At 30.3% G+C, this 17793-nt stretch overlaps 1 protein-coding gene across 1 annotated transcript; it reads left to right on the top strand.

The window, feature by feature from the left end:
* Window positions 1-305: 305 nt before the first annotated feature.
* Window positions 306-3791, top strand: LOC7476253 (uncharacterized). Its single transcript, XM_002324929.4, has 4 exons — window positions 306-1559; window positions 2162-2380; window positions 2634-2725; window positions 2950-3791. The coding sequence occupies exons 1-4, from the start codon at window positions 420-422 to the stop codon at window positions 3620-3622; spliced, it is 2124 nt and encodes a 707-aa protein (XP_002324965.3). The 5' UTR covers window positions 306-419; the 3' UTR covers window positions 3623-3791.
* Window positions 3792-17793: the final 14002 nt, after the last annotated feature.

The following is a 17793-nucleotide window of genomic DNA, read 5'->3' as shown; positions in this document are numbered from 1 at the left end:
CGATATCATTTTACAGAATAATTCAATTAATATTTATCAGAATTAAAAATAAACACATCAAATATCTTCATGAAAAAGAATTAATATGACATGACAAAAACAGAACTTAACTATATTAATCAATTTTATATTCTTTGTTTATATATACATAAAACTTGGTACCAAGCAAGAATCGTTGCATTAACTACAAGGGCAAGCACATAAGATAACGGCAGCTTTAACGCCTGACTTGACTGTCTCGTTAGTCTATCCGTCCACCAGAATTCAAAAACTAAAATACTAAAATATTAGAGCGGGCATTTGAATTTGAATTTACATAACGGCCAAAAATCACTTTGTAGCTTGTCCTCCTCCTCCTCCTCCTCCTCCTCCTTAATTACTTCTTTTACTCTTACCTTACAGCTTCACCCTCTCCCAAAATGGCTTCTCTAGCTCCGGGAATCCTCTTAAAACTCCTCCAATCAATGAACTCCGCTGCCCGCGTCACCGGCGACCACCGATCCCCTCTTCTCCAAGTAATCGGCATCGTCCCTGCTCTCGCCGGCTCCGATCTCTGGCCTAACCAAGGCTTTTACGTCCAACTTTCCGACTCTCTCAACTCCACCTACGTCTCCCTCTCCGAACGCGATACCGACCTTATCCTCACGAATCGTCTTCAGCTAGGCCAATTTGTTTATATAGATCGCTTCGATTTCGATTCTCCTGTCCCTAGGGTTTCTGGAATCCGCCCTATCGCTGGCCGCCACTCCTTTGTCGGTACTCCAGAACCTCTCATTGCCCGAATCTCAGCTTCCAAGAAAGAGTTTGTGATTCAACCTGTCGCCGACTCCGAATACTCTGTGGATCCAATTGCCGTCTACTTATCCAACAACAAAAAATTCGACGAATTTCCAAGAAATGATCATAATAAGAAAGGCGAAGTGACGGCTAAAGTTACCAGACAAGCGCTTGCACCTCGAGATAATGTGATGGTGGATGAAACTGCTACTGCTAAGAGATTTTCATCTCCGGCTACTGCTAAGAGATTTTCATCTCCGGCTACTGCTAAGAGATTTTCATCTCCAGCTACTGCTAAGAGATCTGTTTCGGTTGGGAAGAAAAATGCCGCTTTGGTGGAGAGGGATCCTTCTCCTGCGGCCAAAGGGAAGAGATCAGCATCTCCAGTGCCGTCCAAATGTATGGTTCCGAGCTTGCTGGCTGCCAAGGAGGAAAACAGGAAAGTTGCAAGGGAGCCAGCAATTATTGTTCCATCCAGGTACAGGCAGCCATCTCCGAGTGGGAGGAAGCAGCCTTCTCCCAATGCTCGAAGGGCTTCGATTTCTCCAGGGAAGAGGCTTTCTGGAGTGAAGCTTTCACCTGCTGTCTCGGACTCTGTTGGAAAGAAGAAGATTGCAAATATTGTCGCTGGGATTTCAAAAGTTTCAGAGGCGCTTGTTGGGTCTGCAAAGAGTAGTAGGAAGAATTGGGATGAGATACCAGCTGCGGTGGGTTCAGGGGAGATGAAAGAGAAGGGTGAAGCCAAGAAGAAACCGGATCTGCAAGCGATTTTGCGGACTCAGGTAATTTCCTATCTTACTTTTTCAACGCTTCGTAAGAAGCCTATGTTGAAGAGACTTCTTTTCAATGATGCCTATTACCCATTTCAGTTGTCATACTCTGTGAGTTTGATTACATGCCTTTGCAGTCTTGCTAGTATTACTGAGCTTTTACTTCCAAAATTGGTTGTTTTTAGTTCATTCAGAGAGGCAATGCTGAGGCTTTTCTCAGTCCAGAATCTGACTTCACAAGATGATATTTTCTTGAAATTGCAACCAGCATTCCTGAAAAAACGGTGGCTTTGGTAGCAGAATGTCCCCCAATACAACTATTTCATTTAATTTTAGGATTCAAACGTGGGGAAGCATTATTTTGATGCTCTATGAATGGTAGCTGCTCAGGCCTAGTTCAGTGGCTATTCTCCCAGTTCAATCAATAATATACTTCTGAATTCGTATTTGCTATATGGAATATATTTTCCCATATACTCTTGGTCCGTCAACTCCCTTTAACTACTTACACCTTATGCTTTTGCACTGCCTTCTGTTCTATGTTTTCGATGTGAAGATAGATTGATTTATTTCATTTTAGGTTTAGGTCTGACCTTGCGTTGGTTGTTTCCCAGGCTGCCCTGTCTAGACGTCTAAGTGACGCAAACAGCCGACAATCAAATCAAGATGAGACTTCGAGTTATGAGAAAACAAAACCCAGTTCACCGGAAGGGTGTCTAGATAATAAGAATCCAACCTGTGCAGCTCTTGGATTCGTTGTACATGAGAAGAAATGGACTGATGGTAGTGTTCCATTAGATGCGGTCTCTTCAGAACTTGCAAAGTTTGGAAAGGTAAGAATAGCATTTAGGATGGATTATTTGTTTCATCCATTAATGAAGCAGAAATTTCGTTTGCCATGGCAATAGCAGCAATGTATTTATCAGATTATTGGCAATTAGGCAACCTTGTGACAGTGATTGGGTAATGGAAGCAAAAGTGCAAAAACAAACACACTCTAAATATTGACCAAGTCATCTCTGAATTAGCCACTTACATTACATGAACAAAAAAAAAATAGTTTTTTCACATGATGACTAAATGCAGGAGGCTATGCAAAGGAGGGCTCTTGCTTCAACTGCTGCAGCTGAAGCATTGGAGGAAGCAATTGCTACGGAGTCTGTTGTTAGGAGTCTCAGGTAATGCTACTAGTGTGCATTTCTTTCTTGCACGTGCTCGCGCATGCACAGCTACAAACACAAACACAAACTTGTATAGATACATGGAAACTCATTTTTTTTTTCCAGGTTCCCGAGAACATTATAAGGTCACCTTAATGTTGCGTGCCACCATTAAGTTTTCATTCTATTTTTAACACAGATGCTGCATCTAATCATAACTCAACCCTATCTGTGAATCGCAGCATATTTTCAGAACTTGCTTCTTCATCCAAGGCTGGGAACCCTTTACCCACAATTGATCAATTTATCTCAATTTATGATGATGTTGTAAGATATAGTTCAATTGCTGAATCAGTCGCTGCTAGTCACTGCTCTGATCATGATACTACAGCAACTGAGAAATCAAAATCTGCTTCTTTATGGGTAGAAGCTGCCTTAGCTACTGATCTTGAGATTGTTTCTCTTCTGAGCAATCAGAAGAATGAACCTCCAACAGCTCTCCGAAGAAGTTTGTCCAAGAGACCACCTCAAAAGGCCAGCTCGTTACCAACATTTGATCCTATTGTTGGGGTTTGGACAAGGGGCCATGGAATGAAGGAAACGGTAGAACTCTCTATGAAGTTGCAGGTTGAGATGCAAATGTGGTTTGTAAAGTTCATCGAGGAGTCCCTGGATGCTGGTTTTCGGGTGTTAGGGGAGTGTGCTAATAATGGAAGTAAATCATTGCCCCTTAACTCTAGCTCAATTGCAGCTGTCCTGTCCCAGTTGAAGAGAGTCAATGAATGGCTGGACCGCGTTGCATTGAAAGGGGATGAGCTTCTGACAGGAAAGATTGAGAAGCTGAAGAAAAAAATTTATGGATTTGTCATTCAGCATGTCGGAACTACATTTGATAACTCCTCCACCCCTGTCTAGTATCTCTTCTTTGTTTAAGTTCCGCTTAAACATAAACCCCATGCTACCTTCTCTTTCCTTTACCCACCTCATCGGTTCTTAACCATAATATATCTTCTTATAACAATTTGCATTGCATCATTTTCATGGATATTGACTTGGAAAAGTATTATTGCAATTTATTTTTTAATTTAACGTCTTTAAATTTACTTATATTTTTAAATCTCCTTTATGTTTTCTCCCTCATTGCAGCGTTTCCTTTTGGATTTTTGCTATACATATGCGAATTCCCTCCCTGCCCTGCATGTAATTAGTTATCCTTGTTAAAACCATGGTTTTCGATCACTCAATTTTAGTTGTAGATAAAGGACTGGTTCCATGTCTCTTGTTTTATATGATACTGAACTTTCCAGAATGAGCCGCAATTTCACTTAATTTATTATTTGCTTGGTCCTAACGGCACAACAAACATGAGGCCACTGTTTTTTTTTTTTTGGATAAAATGTTTAGTTTCAAGAGTATTTTTTATTTAAAAATATAAAAATATATATATTTTTTTTTGATATTATTATATTAAAATTATTAAAAAACACTAATTTTTTTTTTATTAATTTTATACTTTTAAAATTAAACATATCGAACACAATTTTTATAAACAAACAGTATCGTACTCACTAATGAAAAATCAATTAATAACTCTTCATTTTTTTATGGGCATGAATGCACAATAAATTTGACAATAATAATTATAAAATTATTAAAATGTGTAAAATTTTATAGGGTTTGATGAAGAATGTTCCGAGAACAATTGTTCAAAAAGATTATCTTTCGTTGGTTTGTGGTGATTAAATATTGTAATAATTATAAATTTTGATTTTTTGAATTTCAAACTTTTCAATCTTATCACAATACAAATCCAACAAATGGTATTCATTGCTAGTCGAAGGAGGAATGCTTTCTTATTTAATTTATTAATGTGTTATTTGGAACTCCGTTTCATGTAAATTAAAAAAAAATTGCTTAAAATTAATTCTGCTATGTTTTTTGAATTATTTTGATAAAGTGATGTCAAAAATAGTTTTTTAAAAATTAAAAAAATATATTATTTTTATATATTTTCAAGTAAAAAAACACTTTAAAAAATAATTACTATTACATTCACAAAAACCTTCAAATCTTGACATGAATACTTAATAGAATTTATTAATTTTTTTAATGCATTAAACTCATGTGAAAAACACATCCTTAAAATCTCTTTGATGGAGACTTAGTGCTTGTTTGTTTACGCAGCTGCGGTTGCTTTTAAAGTAAACCGCAGCTTGTAAACGTTTGGTTAAGGGAAAAAAGCTACTTATTGTTCATGGGTCCCACAATAAATTGCGTGTGAAACGCAGGGCGAAGGAAAGCAGCTAATTGCTGCTTTCTTGCACGGATGAGAAGTTCAACCATGCTACATTGTTCAGTGAACAGTGGAGCATGCCTCAACTGTTCACTGAATAGTGTAGCATGCCTCTACTGTTTATTAAATAGTGGTGCAGTGAACAGTGGAGGCATGCTCCACTGTTCTGGCCGGACCGGGTCTGGTCCAACGCGCAAAATGCATTGAACAGGGTCCGACCCAGTAAAATAATAAAAAAATATTTTTTATTTTTTTAATTGTGTTTTATTCGAAAAACGAGTGTTTAACATTATTCAATGACACTACATAAATTAGACGAAGATCGCTTGATGACGTAGTATTTGCAGAATTTGATCGCAATCCTAATTTTGTTCCTGATTATATTTTACCTGATGTTGTTGTGCTTTTAAGAAACCAAGAAAATTGTCGGATGTATTTCAGACATGATGGAATTGTAGATAGTTTAATGGAATAATAAAAAAAATATTTTATATAAAGTATTATTTATTTCATGATGTAATAACAATAGTTAAATCTACAATATTTAAATTAAAAACCATCAATATTAATATATTTTTTAAAATTATTTTATAACCTCAATTTGAAAAGTATTCTTAACCAAACATATTAAACTACTTTTTATTCAACCTCAATTTCAACCACGGTTTTAACCAAACATACATAAATACCAAATCAACCTCAACCAAAAGTACTTTTTATAAAACAACTTTTTTCAAACCACTACCACAAAAGCTACCACAATACCACACATAAACTGGTATAGGGATACCTCTATTATAAATAATTATGAATATATTTAACTATCAATAACTAACGAGCAAGTAGGATTTTTTGAACAAAAATGGTTTTGGTTTGAGTGTGGTAGTGATGTTAAAAAACACTTTTAAACTTGAAAACTAAACCTCACAATATGAACCACACTAGTAAGCTAATCAAATCTTTAGTAAGAACCAAATCTATAAATTTTAGGCTATACATTCAGGTTGAGGTTAATAATTTATTAACCCAAGTTAACCGAACGAAACTTGATGAACAAACATAAACATACATACATAATTTTTTTTTCTTATTCCATTATATTTCACAATTTTCAATACTTAATAATAATATTAGAAACAAATAATGATTTTATATGTATTATCATTTTCGTTAATATAATATATTAGAATAGAAAACAATCATAAGTATATATAACTATATACAATATTTTGTTATTCCAACTTATAACTATACATAAAGGTGTTAATGTAAAAATATCGTTGTTATCCAGAATTCTTGGACCAAGTTCTTCCCTTGATCAAGTCTCGAACAAATCATTTAAATTTGAAGTTATGCATTCATGAAATTTATTTTTTAACATTTTTTTACTAGGACACAAACCTGAAGTGAAATGATAATTTAAGGAATAAATTCATTTTCGTGATATGTTCCATTAAGACTAAACCTTCATGGAAAATTTTGGATATGATTTGGATTTTATACCTTTACCTTTCTTTTTTATTTAATTTAACACTATTATATACTCTCATCTTTCTTTTTTTATCTCATTCCATTTTAGACCACAAATATATTTAATTTAATTTGTTATTTAATTCTAAAACTGATTTTATCTTTATTGGGTTCACTTTTATCTATATTTTTTTTCAATCTCGTACCAAACATTTTTAACACTTCATCCCTTTACCTTTTCTTTACATCCTTAACACTCAATTCTTAAATTTTACCCCTTTATCATTTTTCCTCCAAAAATATCATCCATATCAAACACAACCTATGTATCATATAATTATAAGTTTCTCATTACATATAAATACTCACCACTCTTTTCACAAATTCTAAAAGTCTAATGCATAAATGATGATTTTGATAATGATAAGGGAAATATGAAACTTAAACTAATAGAACAAGTATGAAAATATTACTATCATCTTTATTTACAAGTATAACCGTGGTTTGATCACTAATTTGAGCCATTCACTGTGAAATGATTTATTGATTAAATGGAGGGGATGGCTAATTGTAGCTTTTTAGATTGTGGAAGATGTTTCAATACTTGATGTTAAATTTTAGTTTAAGTAGATGTTTATATATATATATATATATATATATATATATATATATATATATATATATATATATATAAGATTGAGACTTTTTTATTTTCTTGTTGGAACAACTTTTCTTTTTAAGAATCATATTAAGACAATTTATTTAGGTATTATATTGTGGATGAATATCTTAAAATGTTTTTAAAATATTTTTATATTGTCAAATTTATTTGGTTATTGTTAATGATATGAGTTATATGTTAATAATGTTTTTGTCCATATATGGTTGTTGTTAATGCATGTGGCACACAAACATTTTTTATATAGCATATTGACATAAATTTATTGAATCATTTAAGCATTATAGCGAGGCATTTAAAGAATTCATGGCATACATAATGATTTATCATGTATTCATCAAAACTACATCAAATCAATGTTTTATTATTGATGTATAACATATTGCTTAATTAATAATATCAATACTCAATGTTTATGTTATTATCAAAACATCATGAAAAACTTCAATAAATCATCATCGTAGTCATAAAGCTAACAATCTCCTTTTTTTATGAGGACAAAAACATTGATGCAATAAGCATATAATAAAACATAATAAAAGCATGTTCAATATATGCATCTCAAACTTCATATAATAAAGCATGTTAAGTATATTAATGTATGCATCTCAAACCTTTCTTCTTTTTTTTTTTTGTCATCAGGCAAAAGGTACATAAACTTTTTCCCCTTTATATAAGACATGTTTTATAAAAACAATTTTCTCTCTTTTGTTTGAAAGTTTCTCTCCCCTTTTCTATTTAGAAAAAAATACCCCTATAATTTGTCTTAAAATATATTTCTATTACTTAAAATTCTAATGCCAATTAGAAATGAAGTTCTGAAAAGCATATGCTAAAAGACAATTAAAAAACATCTGATGCCAAATGAAATTTATATTTTAATCATAATTTTTTTTAAAATATCACTCCCTTTAGTAAAAGAACTCCCCCTAAATAAAGCAATTTGCACATATTTTTTTTTCTAAATAGAAAGGGGGAGAATCTTTCAAATAATTTGTGTTATATGCTCCTCTTAAAAAAATGATTCATCCAAATTAGCATAGGTAGATCATCACTATCAAATACATCATTCATAAAACAAAAAAGTCATTCAAAACATTAAATTCATCATTCATCACACAAAAATGTATGAAACATCAAATTCATCATCAATACAATTATAAAAACAAAATACAAAAGATGTTCATAAAAATAGAAATACAAATATTCATGAACAATATGAATTAAAGAGTTAATTGTTGTTGTCGCCTTCATTCATAACGTCATCGATATCATCTGCATCAAGTCCTTCGATATCAACACTTAAGTGGTCGAGTTGCATCCAATGATACATGGTATCAACTCTTATATGGATACCCACAACTCTTCTATCTACCATTCTTACATCTTAATGCAACTCCGTGATATCTCCATGAAAGTCATTTATTTGTTTAAGAGTCTCACTTTACATATCATGAATGGATTGCAAGGTGATCAATGGAACACTCGATGAACCTTCTTCAAAGGTTGATTGAAGTTGATGTAAAGGCATAGGTTGTTGGTCTCTTATCGAGGATCGTTGTCTTGGACCTAGTTCTAATTTTCTAGCACTATGTTCCTTAGAAGGATCATAAATCCAAGTTTCATCAACACAAATCATTCTTAATTCCTTTAATTTTGCAGCATTATAGTTATGATCTCTTCCAATGTTATGATCGTCCTTATAGTCTAACACATTCACATCAAATATAATAAGGATTTTAGTTAAAATAACTTTATACACTAAGGCTCTTATTTGCCTTTCTTTAATTACATTACTCATGTGTTTAAAAAATAAATAGGCTAAATCAAATGGCTTTCCATCCACTATACAAGCCATTATCCACAAATTCATAAATTTCAACTATTATTTATGTCCTCCTTTAAACAATGGAATCTAACTAACTATTGAATGCAAAATATACATTTCATAAGACAAAAGCATTGCAATAGTTCTTTCTCCATCATATAAGATTCTACCAAATATCAAAGGGAGTTGGGGTATTTGGTGCCTCAATAAATTGATGGGATGCATATGTTCTGGTAAAATCTCTCATAGGTATCTCAAAGACTTGAGCTAGAATATTTGAATTCAACTCTATTTTAACATCATAAACATAATTACTTATGTAAATATCATCTCTCTTCTCTTTAACACTTAGATTTGCATAGAACATCCTAATAGAATTCTCATAAAAGATATCATCTATGCTAACCACTTCCTTCTAACCAATGTTCGCAAAATAATTAACTACATTCATTTTTCCAAATCATCTCAATCCATATACCTTGGTGAAACAATATGCCTAGTTTTAAAGTCGTCATTATATCTCTTCTCAGCGTCTTCGAAGACAAAGAGATTGTTGTCAAATCTTTGAAAACTTCTCCTTCATGGAGTCTTCACTCTAGGCATTGTTCTTTCAAATGGAATTTTAAGAAATACAAGTTTGGGTTTTTGATTTTGTGGGTGCTTGAACACAAATTTAGTTGATTCTAAGGTGTTTTGAGTTAGGATTTAGTGTTTAATAGAAGTATGGAACCCTTAGTGATGATTTTGAGGGTTTAGGGTTTATATAAATAGAGATTGGGGTTGTAGAAATTGAGAGGAGTTGAGTTTTAGAAAAGAGAAATGTAGGTGCAGTTTATATACTATACAAAATGGTTTGGCCATTTTGAGAATCGTGATTTTTTGTGTTTTCACTTGTTTCTTCCATGATTCAAACTTAGTTGATACTAACCATATTTTCCCATATAAGTGGTCATCTAAACCTAAAAAATCCACATCAAATGACTCGAATTTTGACAATTGATTGATTTTTATATTGCTCAAGTTTTAACACATATATGCACAAATAAATGCAAGTATAAAGTTCAAGTTTAAATGTCACTATCATGCTTCTAGTGTGTCATACAAATAATAACTAAACTAAGATAAATTAGCTAAGATTTGGATCATTAACCTCTAGTAGTAGTTTCTTATGAAGTTGAATGACATCACCATAGATTGTTGAAAGACTTGTTCATGCTCCCAAAAACCTTGTGGAATAGATACTATTGGTGATTGGTTATGATAGCCGTATTATAGTTAAAATCTTGGCATTGGCTTCATATTCGCTTAACCTCCAAGTATCGGGTACACGTTGCTCTATGGTTTTGTGTATTGTTGAGATTGATACACATTTCTTCTTGATCCTTGGTTGATATTTTGGACCATATGATTTATCATAGACCTTGTGCTTATAGGTTTTGGTTGTTCTCTCATTTAATACCTTTGGGGTTGAGGCCTTAGATGTTATTGTGGCACATTCCTCTTCACATTGATGTTGATGAATGAAGGTTTAACATTTTTGCTACCACCATTCTTCCAATGCAAATTTCTTCCAACTTGGCATTTTTAGAAGTAAGGCTTTTCTCGCCTTTGCCATTGATTATTTTTTTGCAATTTGCCTCGTAATTATTGATTTTGGAATTAAGGCCTTGCTTGTTCATGACTCATATTCCTTCTTTGTTGGAACACTTTCCTTGCTCCTATATTCCTAGAATTCATATGAGAAATATTTTTAGATACCCTTTTAATATTGAGTCCTTGTTTGTTAGGCATTGTACCTTTCAGTACCCACAACATATTTTTAGGAAGTTATTTTTCTTTAATCTATATTTATGTGATAAATGGCCTTTCTTGTTGCAAAAATTACATGTAGAAAAACAACTATACATGGAAGATTGATTAACATGCTTATTCAATTTTTTTTTTCTACACAATTAAAACCTAAACCACTTTTACTTAGGCTCTTGTTTTGTCCTCTTAATAAAAAATCCAAGTCATCTCTACCTTGGGTAAAGTTGGCTAAAGTTGAAGTTAAGTTTTCAACTTGTTTTCTAAGAGCATCATTTTTATTTTTCAAATCCTTTAAATAAAAGAAACAACTAGCAATATCACATAATGATTCATTTACTTAAATCAATTTATCATACTTTTCAAGAAAATCATTATTTTTATTTGTTATATTTTCATGCATATTTTCTAAGTTTTTATTAGTCTTTTTATACATCTTGTTCTTTTTATGTAAGTCTTCAAGGTAATCAAGACATCAAAACTCATATCGACATCTTCATCTTGTTTAATGGAGTTTAAGCTAGGTGAGTGTATATCATCTTCTTCATATACTATTATTCTAGAAAAATCTAGTTCACTGATGTTCATGATTTTTAACTCTAAGATGGTTAAGTCATATAGCAAGAGCATAAGCTCTAATACCAATTATAGGACCCTAGAGGGATAATGAACCTAGAAGGGGGTGAATTAGATATACAATGTAAAGCTACAAATTAAAAACTTTTTACCTAATAACATGCAATTCTATATACTCAAGCAAAAGTGGAAACAATTAACAATATAAATGTGGTAATTAAAGAGTGAAAGTTTAGAGAGAGAGCACCAAATTTTATAAAGGTTTGTCAAATCACATACTCATTTCCTTGAACTTTCATTCAAGAGTTCCATTATCTCACACCGGTCTTTTTAGCAGGTGAGATCAAATCTTTACACGATCTTTTTACAGGTGCAAGACCAAACCAATTCTTTTATGGGCTTAGGATCAAATTTTTATCCCTAATTTTTTTTGCTAGCTAAAGACTAAAAAATCTTTCACCAATACTTGTTGAATGACAAGTATTAAACCATTCATAATTTTGTTTTTAAAAGACTTCCCTAAGTGTTTAGAGTGTCACTTACACTTTCCACAATATACTCTCTTAGAAGAGTTGATTAGAATAACAATTAAGCTCTTTTAGAGGATTTTGTCAATTCACACTTAACCTTATTTTTTTATGATTACAAATAAAAAAAATGGTGTTATAAGTTGTTTTTTAGAGAGAGTATGCATAGATTTTTGCCTTAGAAGTTCCACACTTGTTTTGGTCAAGTGAACGACTATTTATAGGCTTAAAAAAGAAATTAGCCATTAGAAATGGTGTTTTGCCCATTAGAGAATCAATTATATTGTTTTTAGAATCGGCCAGACCATCTTGAATTACCTCTGGAATTTTTCCAGAAACGAACTAGCTATTTTGAGAAACGATTGGACTGTTTTGACTACTGTCTTGGTTTTGTCCTATTTTGGTGTTTTGGTCTTTTCTTGATTTTCTTTGGTTCTTTTGGGTTTGTTTAGGTTATGTGGGTATTACAAAGTGTCATAAACAAGTCAAGTGCTATTTGGAAAATCACTACTACAAAATCTAGATTAGTGAAGTCGATAACCGTTATATTTACAAGTTCTTCGTTCTTCACCTTCGTGAATTCTTTCCTTACTTTTTTGATGATTTCTTGAATGATATAAACATGTCTAAATCATCGCAAAGATGTGTGCAACACATAAATATATATATATATATATATATATCTATCTGTGTGTGTGTGTGTGATTTACTTAAAACAAGATTAATGCATATGGCACATAAGCATGTTTCGTGTAGCATATTGACATATATTTATTAAATCATTTAAGCATTATAACAGGGCACTTAAAATCTTCATGGCATACATCTAAACTATATCAAATCAATGTTTTATTATTAAGATATAACATATTGCTTAATTAATAATGTTAATATTCAATGTTTATGTTATCATCAAAACATCATGAAAAACTTCATTAAATCATCATCGTAGCTATAAGACTAAAAGATTACAATATGAGTTTTTTTTATCTGGATTTTGTTATTGTTATGCTAGAATTTGTAATCATGGATATACATTGGCATCACTATACACTTATACATACTCAAAATTCTTCATTAACATATTGGCATTGTTTAATTTACTAATAAAATATCATTTATATGCACATTTGGACACAACCTAATAATTATGTATTATGTAGCTTTCTTTAATAAATCAAGATCTAGTCCCAATAACTCTAGTTTACTTACTTATATTAAAGTTTGTGTTATGAGATATATACTGAAATGAGAGTGCTTCTATATTTATATATAATATTAAATTTTAATGATAAATTAATTTTTCCTAATTAAAATTAACAACACAATAAAAGAGGGGGCGTTTATATTGTGCATAACCTCACAAAACACTATTCATTTTAATAGTGCTTTATTTAAAAAAAAAACGTATGTTTTTTTTCAATTTTAATTTTATCCTTCAATATTTAGTTTGTTAGGGATTGAGTTTTATGATTTTTTTTATATGGAGCTATTCCAACTTCATGACCTAAGTTGCGAGTTAAGTGAATTAACACATTTGACTCATGCTTTTTTTTAATTGGCTTTTTTTTTCCAATTTTATCCTTTAGTTTTTTTCTTGATTATGAATTAGTTTTCATTATTTGTTTTGATTTGCTTTCTATGAGGTTATTTTGGTCTTATGACTCAAGTCACAGATTTGATGGGTTACCCCTAGTTGACCTGGGTAATTTTTAAATTGATTTTTTATTTTTTTTTCCTTTAATAGCGTGTTGATTGAGAATTGTGCTCTATAATTTGTTTCAATTTGCTTTCGATGGGGTTATCACAACCTCATGACCCGGGTTGCGAGTTTGATAGGTTAACCTAGGTTGACTCGAGTTATTTTTTTGTTTGCTTTTTATGAGGTTATCATGGTCTCATAACCTGAGTCATGAGTTTGGTCGGTTTACTCATGTTGTTTTTTAATTGATTTTTTTTTCAATTTCATCCTTTAACATTAGATTGATTAAAAATTAAATTTTATAATTTATTCAAATTTGCTTTCTATGAGGCTATACTAGTCTCATGACTCAAATCACGGGTTTGATATATTAACCTAGATTGACTCAAGTTATTTTTGGGTTTTTTTTTTTTAATTTCATCCATTGACATTAAGTTGATTTAAAATTAGGCTTCATAATTTGTTTAGATTTGTCATTTATGAAGAAAGGGAAATGGTGTATAAAGAGAGGGAAATCGTGTTTAGAGAGAGAAATAGAGTTTATAATTTGTCATTTGTAAGTGTTTATGATATATTATATATGCGGGTAGTTTAGTTATTTAATCTAATTTGAAAATTTGTGTTGGCCCAGAATGTAAATTGTAATATTCAAAAGAATAGAGATAAATTGAAAAAATAACTAAACTACGAAATAATCAAGGTAATTTTTCCTAGTAAAAATAAAATTGAGAATTACATAAATAAAAGGATGAAATAAGGTGTCTAGGTAATCAAGAGATTAAAAAGAAACAAAGTGAATGTTAAAGTTGACTTTATTAAAGGCAACTTCTATAGATATTTTAAGGCATTATAATATTTTAAGGCATTACATAAATGAAAGGATGAAATAAGGTGTGTTCATATACATATTCTTACTACATAAAAAAATAAAAAGCCTTAGTGTTTCACTATACACCTAAACACATATTATTGAGGATTGAAATAATAAAATGATCATTTTGCCATTCTCAAACAAAATCATTTAAATAGTTATTAAGGGAAAAACAATCTTTTCAATTGGGTTCATTTGTTATTATCATATTGATCGATGACAGATTATTCCTTTCACATTTTAGATGCATAATGAAATGACTTGCATAACCCTTAAAAGCAAAAAACAATTGTGGTACAAGGAGTTTTGGGTCTTTTAATGCTTTGGTTGCATAGTGAAATAATTAAATTTACCTTAAAAGCAGAAAAATCAAAACTAACATCTAGGTTTTATATATATATATATATATATATATATATATATATATATATATATTCATCATGGTTTTTTAGTTATAATTAATTTGAAAGAGGGGTAATTCATTCTTTTAACAAATTTTAAAAAAATAAAAGTGATTGGTGCATGGTGTTCACACTCTTTGGGTGGCACTCTTGACATTTCTTAGCTGTTAAATACGCTTTCCACGACAATGTTGGAAGCGTTGTGTCATCCTCTTCTTAATGGCTAGGAGCATGTGCGTGACAGAGCATCAATTGGGCTCTGATGAACTTTCTTTCCCCCCCTCTTTTCTCTCTCCTCGACTTGGGTTTCATGCCAACTCTTCTAAAATATTAAATATGTCTTTCTAGTTTGTATTTGTATCAATTATGATCTTCATTCTTTTGATTGCTATTTATTTTACTTTTGATACTTTTTTAAGTTGATTTTTTTCGATTTCGCTCCTTAGCATTTTGTTTCATTTAATTTTTGTATCTAATTTGGTCCTTATTTTTTCCATTGCTATTTTTGTTCAACTGAGTCCCTTGTTAATTTCTTTCATTTAGTTTTTATACCAGATTGGTCCTCATTGTTTTGTTTTTAAATTTTTGATGATTAGAGACTTTGATTCGTGACTTTCTCGTGTTTGCCTTCAATTAGGTAATCTTGGTCTCATAATCTAGGTCAATAATTTTGAAGATTAGCCCGATTTAACTTTGGTTTTTAGGCCTTTTTTAAATTATTTTTTCTTTTCAATTTCATCCTTTAACATTAAGCGATTTGTTTTGCTTTTCTTTATGTGGGGTTATACTGATCTCATATTTCAGGTCAAGAGTTAGTCGAGTTAACCTGAGTTGACTCATTTTTTTTACTTTGTTTAAATTGATTTTTTTCAGTTTTGCTTTTCACCATTTAATTTGCATAGGAGTTGATCTCTATTTTTTTTATTTAATTTCTTCTGTATGGGGTTATCTCGATCTCACGATTGAGCCGTGAATTTTACATGCTAACTCAAGTTAGATTTATTTATCCTTTTTAAAAATTGATTCTTTTTAGTTCATTCTTTATCATTTGCTATGCTAATAATTTAGTTTTTGATTTTTTATAAAGTTATCTTGTTCTCGTTTATTTTTTGCTTTAATATCAAATAAGATTATTGAGATCTTTTAAGAATATTTAGAGGGTATATTTTCATAATATTGGCTAGCCTTATTTTTTTTTTATTAGTCATTGACCTTTTTTTTTTAATTGTCGTTGGCTTTTTTTTAATCATATTATTAAATTAATTATTATTGAATTTTTTTAATTAATAACTCGGGTCCTGATTTTTTTTTTGCTTCTTTAAAAATGCTATTATTGCCAGTATTATTGTTTTACATTAAAAAGATTTGGCCCGTTCAATTAAGGGTGATCATTTTCGGTTTGGTTCGGTTTTTATCAAAAAAAAGTAACCAAAACCAGTTCCGAAACCGGTGCAAACCGACCGGTTTCGGTTTTGTTCAGTTATTTTGGGAAAAAACCCGGTTTGGCTCGGTTTTTCCGGTTTAACTCGATTTTTTTCCGGTTTGGCTTGGTTTTACCCGGTTTGGCTCGGTTTTTTTCCGGTGTTTTTCGGTTTGGGTTTGGTTTGGTTCGGTTCAGTTTCAGGCTTATAAAACCGAAATCAAACCGAACCGGTTAGTTTTTTTCAAAATTTTAATTAGTTTAATCGGTTTTTTTTCACGGTTTGGTTTTTTTAGTTATTTTTTTTTGGTTTTTTCAGTTTAATCGGTTTTTTAATTTTTTTGCTCACCTCTACCGTTAATGGTATAAAACATAACACCTATCTAGTTACTTCAATTTAGTATACCATATTAGCTTATCTTATCACTCGGTAACTTTATATAATATTTCCTAATTGTACTAATTATTAAGATTATGGCACAATTATAACTCAAAAGTACACTGTTATTCTTAAAAAGTTTCATTTTGTAATAAGTCGGTGTTTATGAATTACTAAACTAGATTCACTTACTGCACCATAAAAATTATCTTATTTTTTTCATAATTTAACTAATTGCATCATAATTGTTATAACTATGAATAATTAAGTACAATTTCAATAAAAAAAAGTTAATTAAGTACAATTTCAATAAAAAAAGTTAATTAAGTACAATTTCAATAAAAAAAGTTGACTTATTACATAGAGAATAGAGAAGGAAAAAATTGAGTTACTTTGTAAGAAAATATTTGTAAGTGATTACGAAATAATAAGTATTTATACTTGTCACATCATAACCTTTTTTTAATACTTCATAAACTTAAAAAATACTATAATTATAATATCATCAAGCAACCAATAACAAGTATATATTCTTATTCTACTTTTAGTTTTTTTAGAATATTATTATTTTTTAAAATACTTTTCACTTAAAAATATATAAAAATAATATTTTTTATTTTTTTAAAATTATTTTCAACTTCAAAATAATTAAAAAAATAAAAAATATTGATAAATAAAAAAATTCTTAATTTTTTATAAAATACTTTTTAAAATATAATTCCATAACTTGATGACGAAAAGAAAAGGTAAACCTAAAATTTCGTCTCTAATCTGTATACCTATTCAAAATTGAGTCGCAAACTAAAGTCTTTTTATCAGTTAGGTCCTGACAATGTCACTTAACATTTTCAGTCTAGTATCAATATGTTAAATAAATTCCACAAAACTACATTAAGTACTTTATTTTATAAAAAAATATTAAATGAAGAATTAACAAACATTATTAATTGAAAATTAGGAGTAATGTTATACTAATAAAATTTAAGATTGTTGTAAAATTATATACTTATTTTCATAAAAAATCAATTATTTATCATTTCCAAGACTTACCTACACGTTATTATTAATTAGTACTTTTAAGAGCTTATTTATTTTTGTATTTTAAATTTTTTTTTAAAATATTTAAATTTATTT

This window comes from Populus trichocarpa, chromosome 18, assembly GCF_000002775.5.
Source record: "Populus trichocarpa isolate Nisqually-1 chromosome 18, P.trichocarpa_v4.1, whole genome shotgun sequence".
Taxonomy (NCBI): domain Eukaryota; kingdom Viridiplantae; phylum Streptophyta; class Magnoliopsida; order Malpighiales; family Salicaceae; genus Populus; species Populus trichocarpa.
Note: the sequence above shows the minus strand (reverse complement) of the source record. Positions and strands in the feature narration are given on the sequence as shown.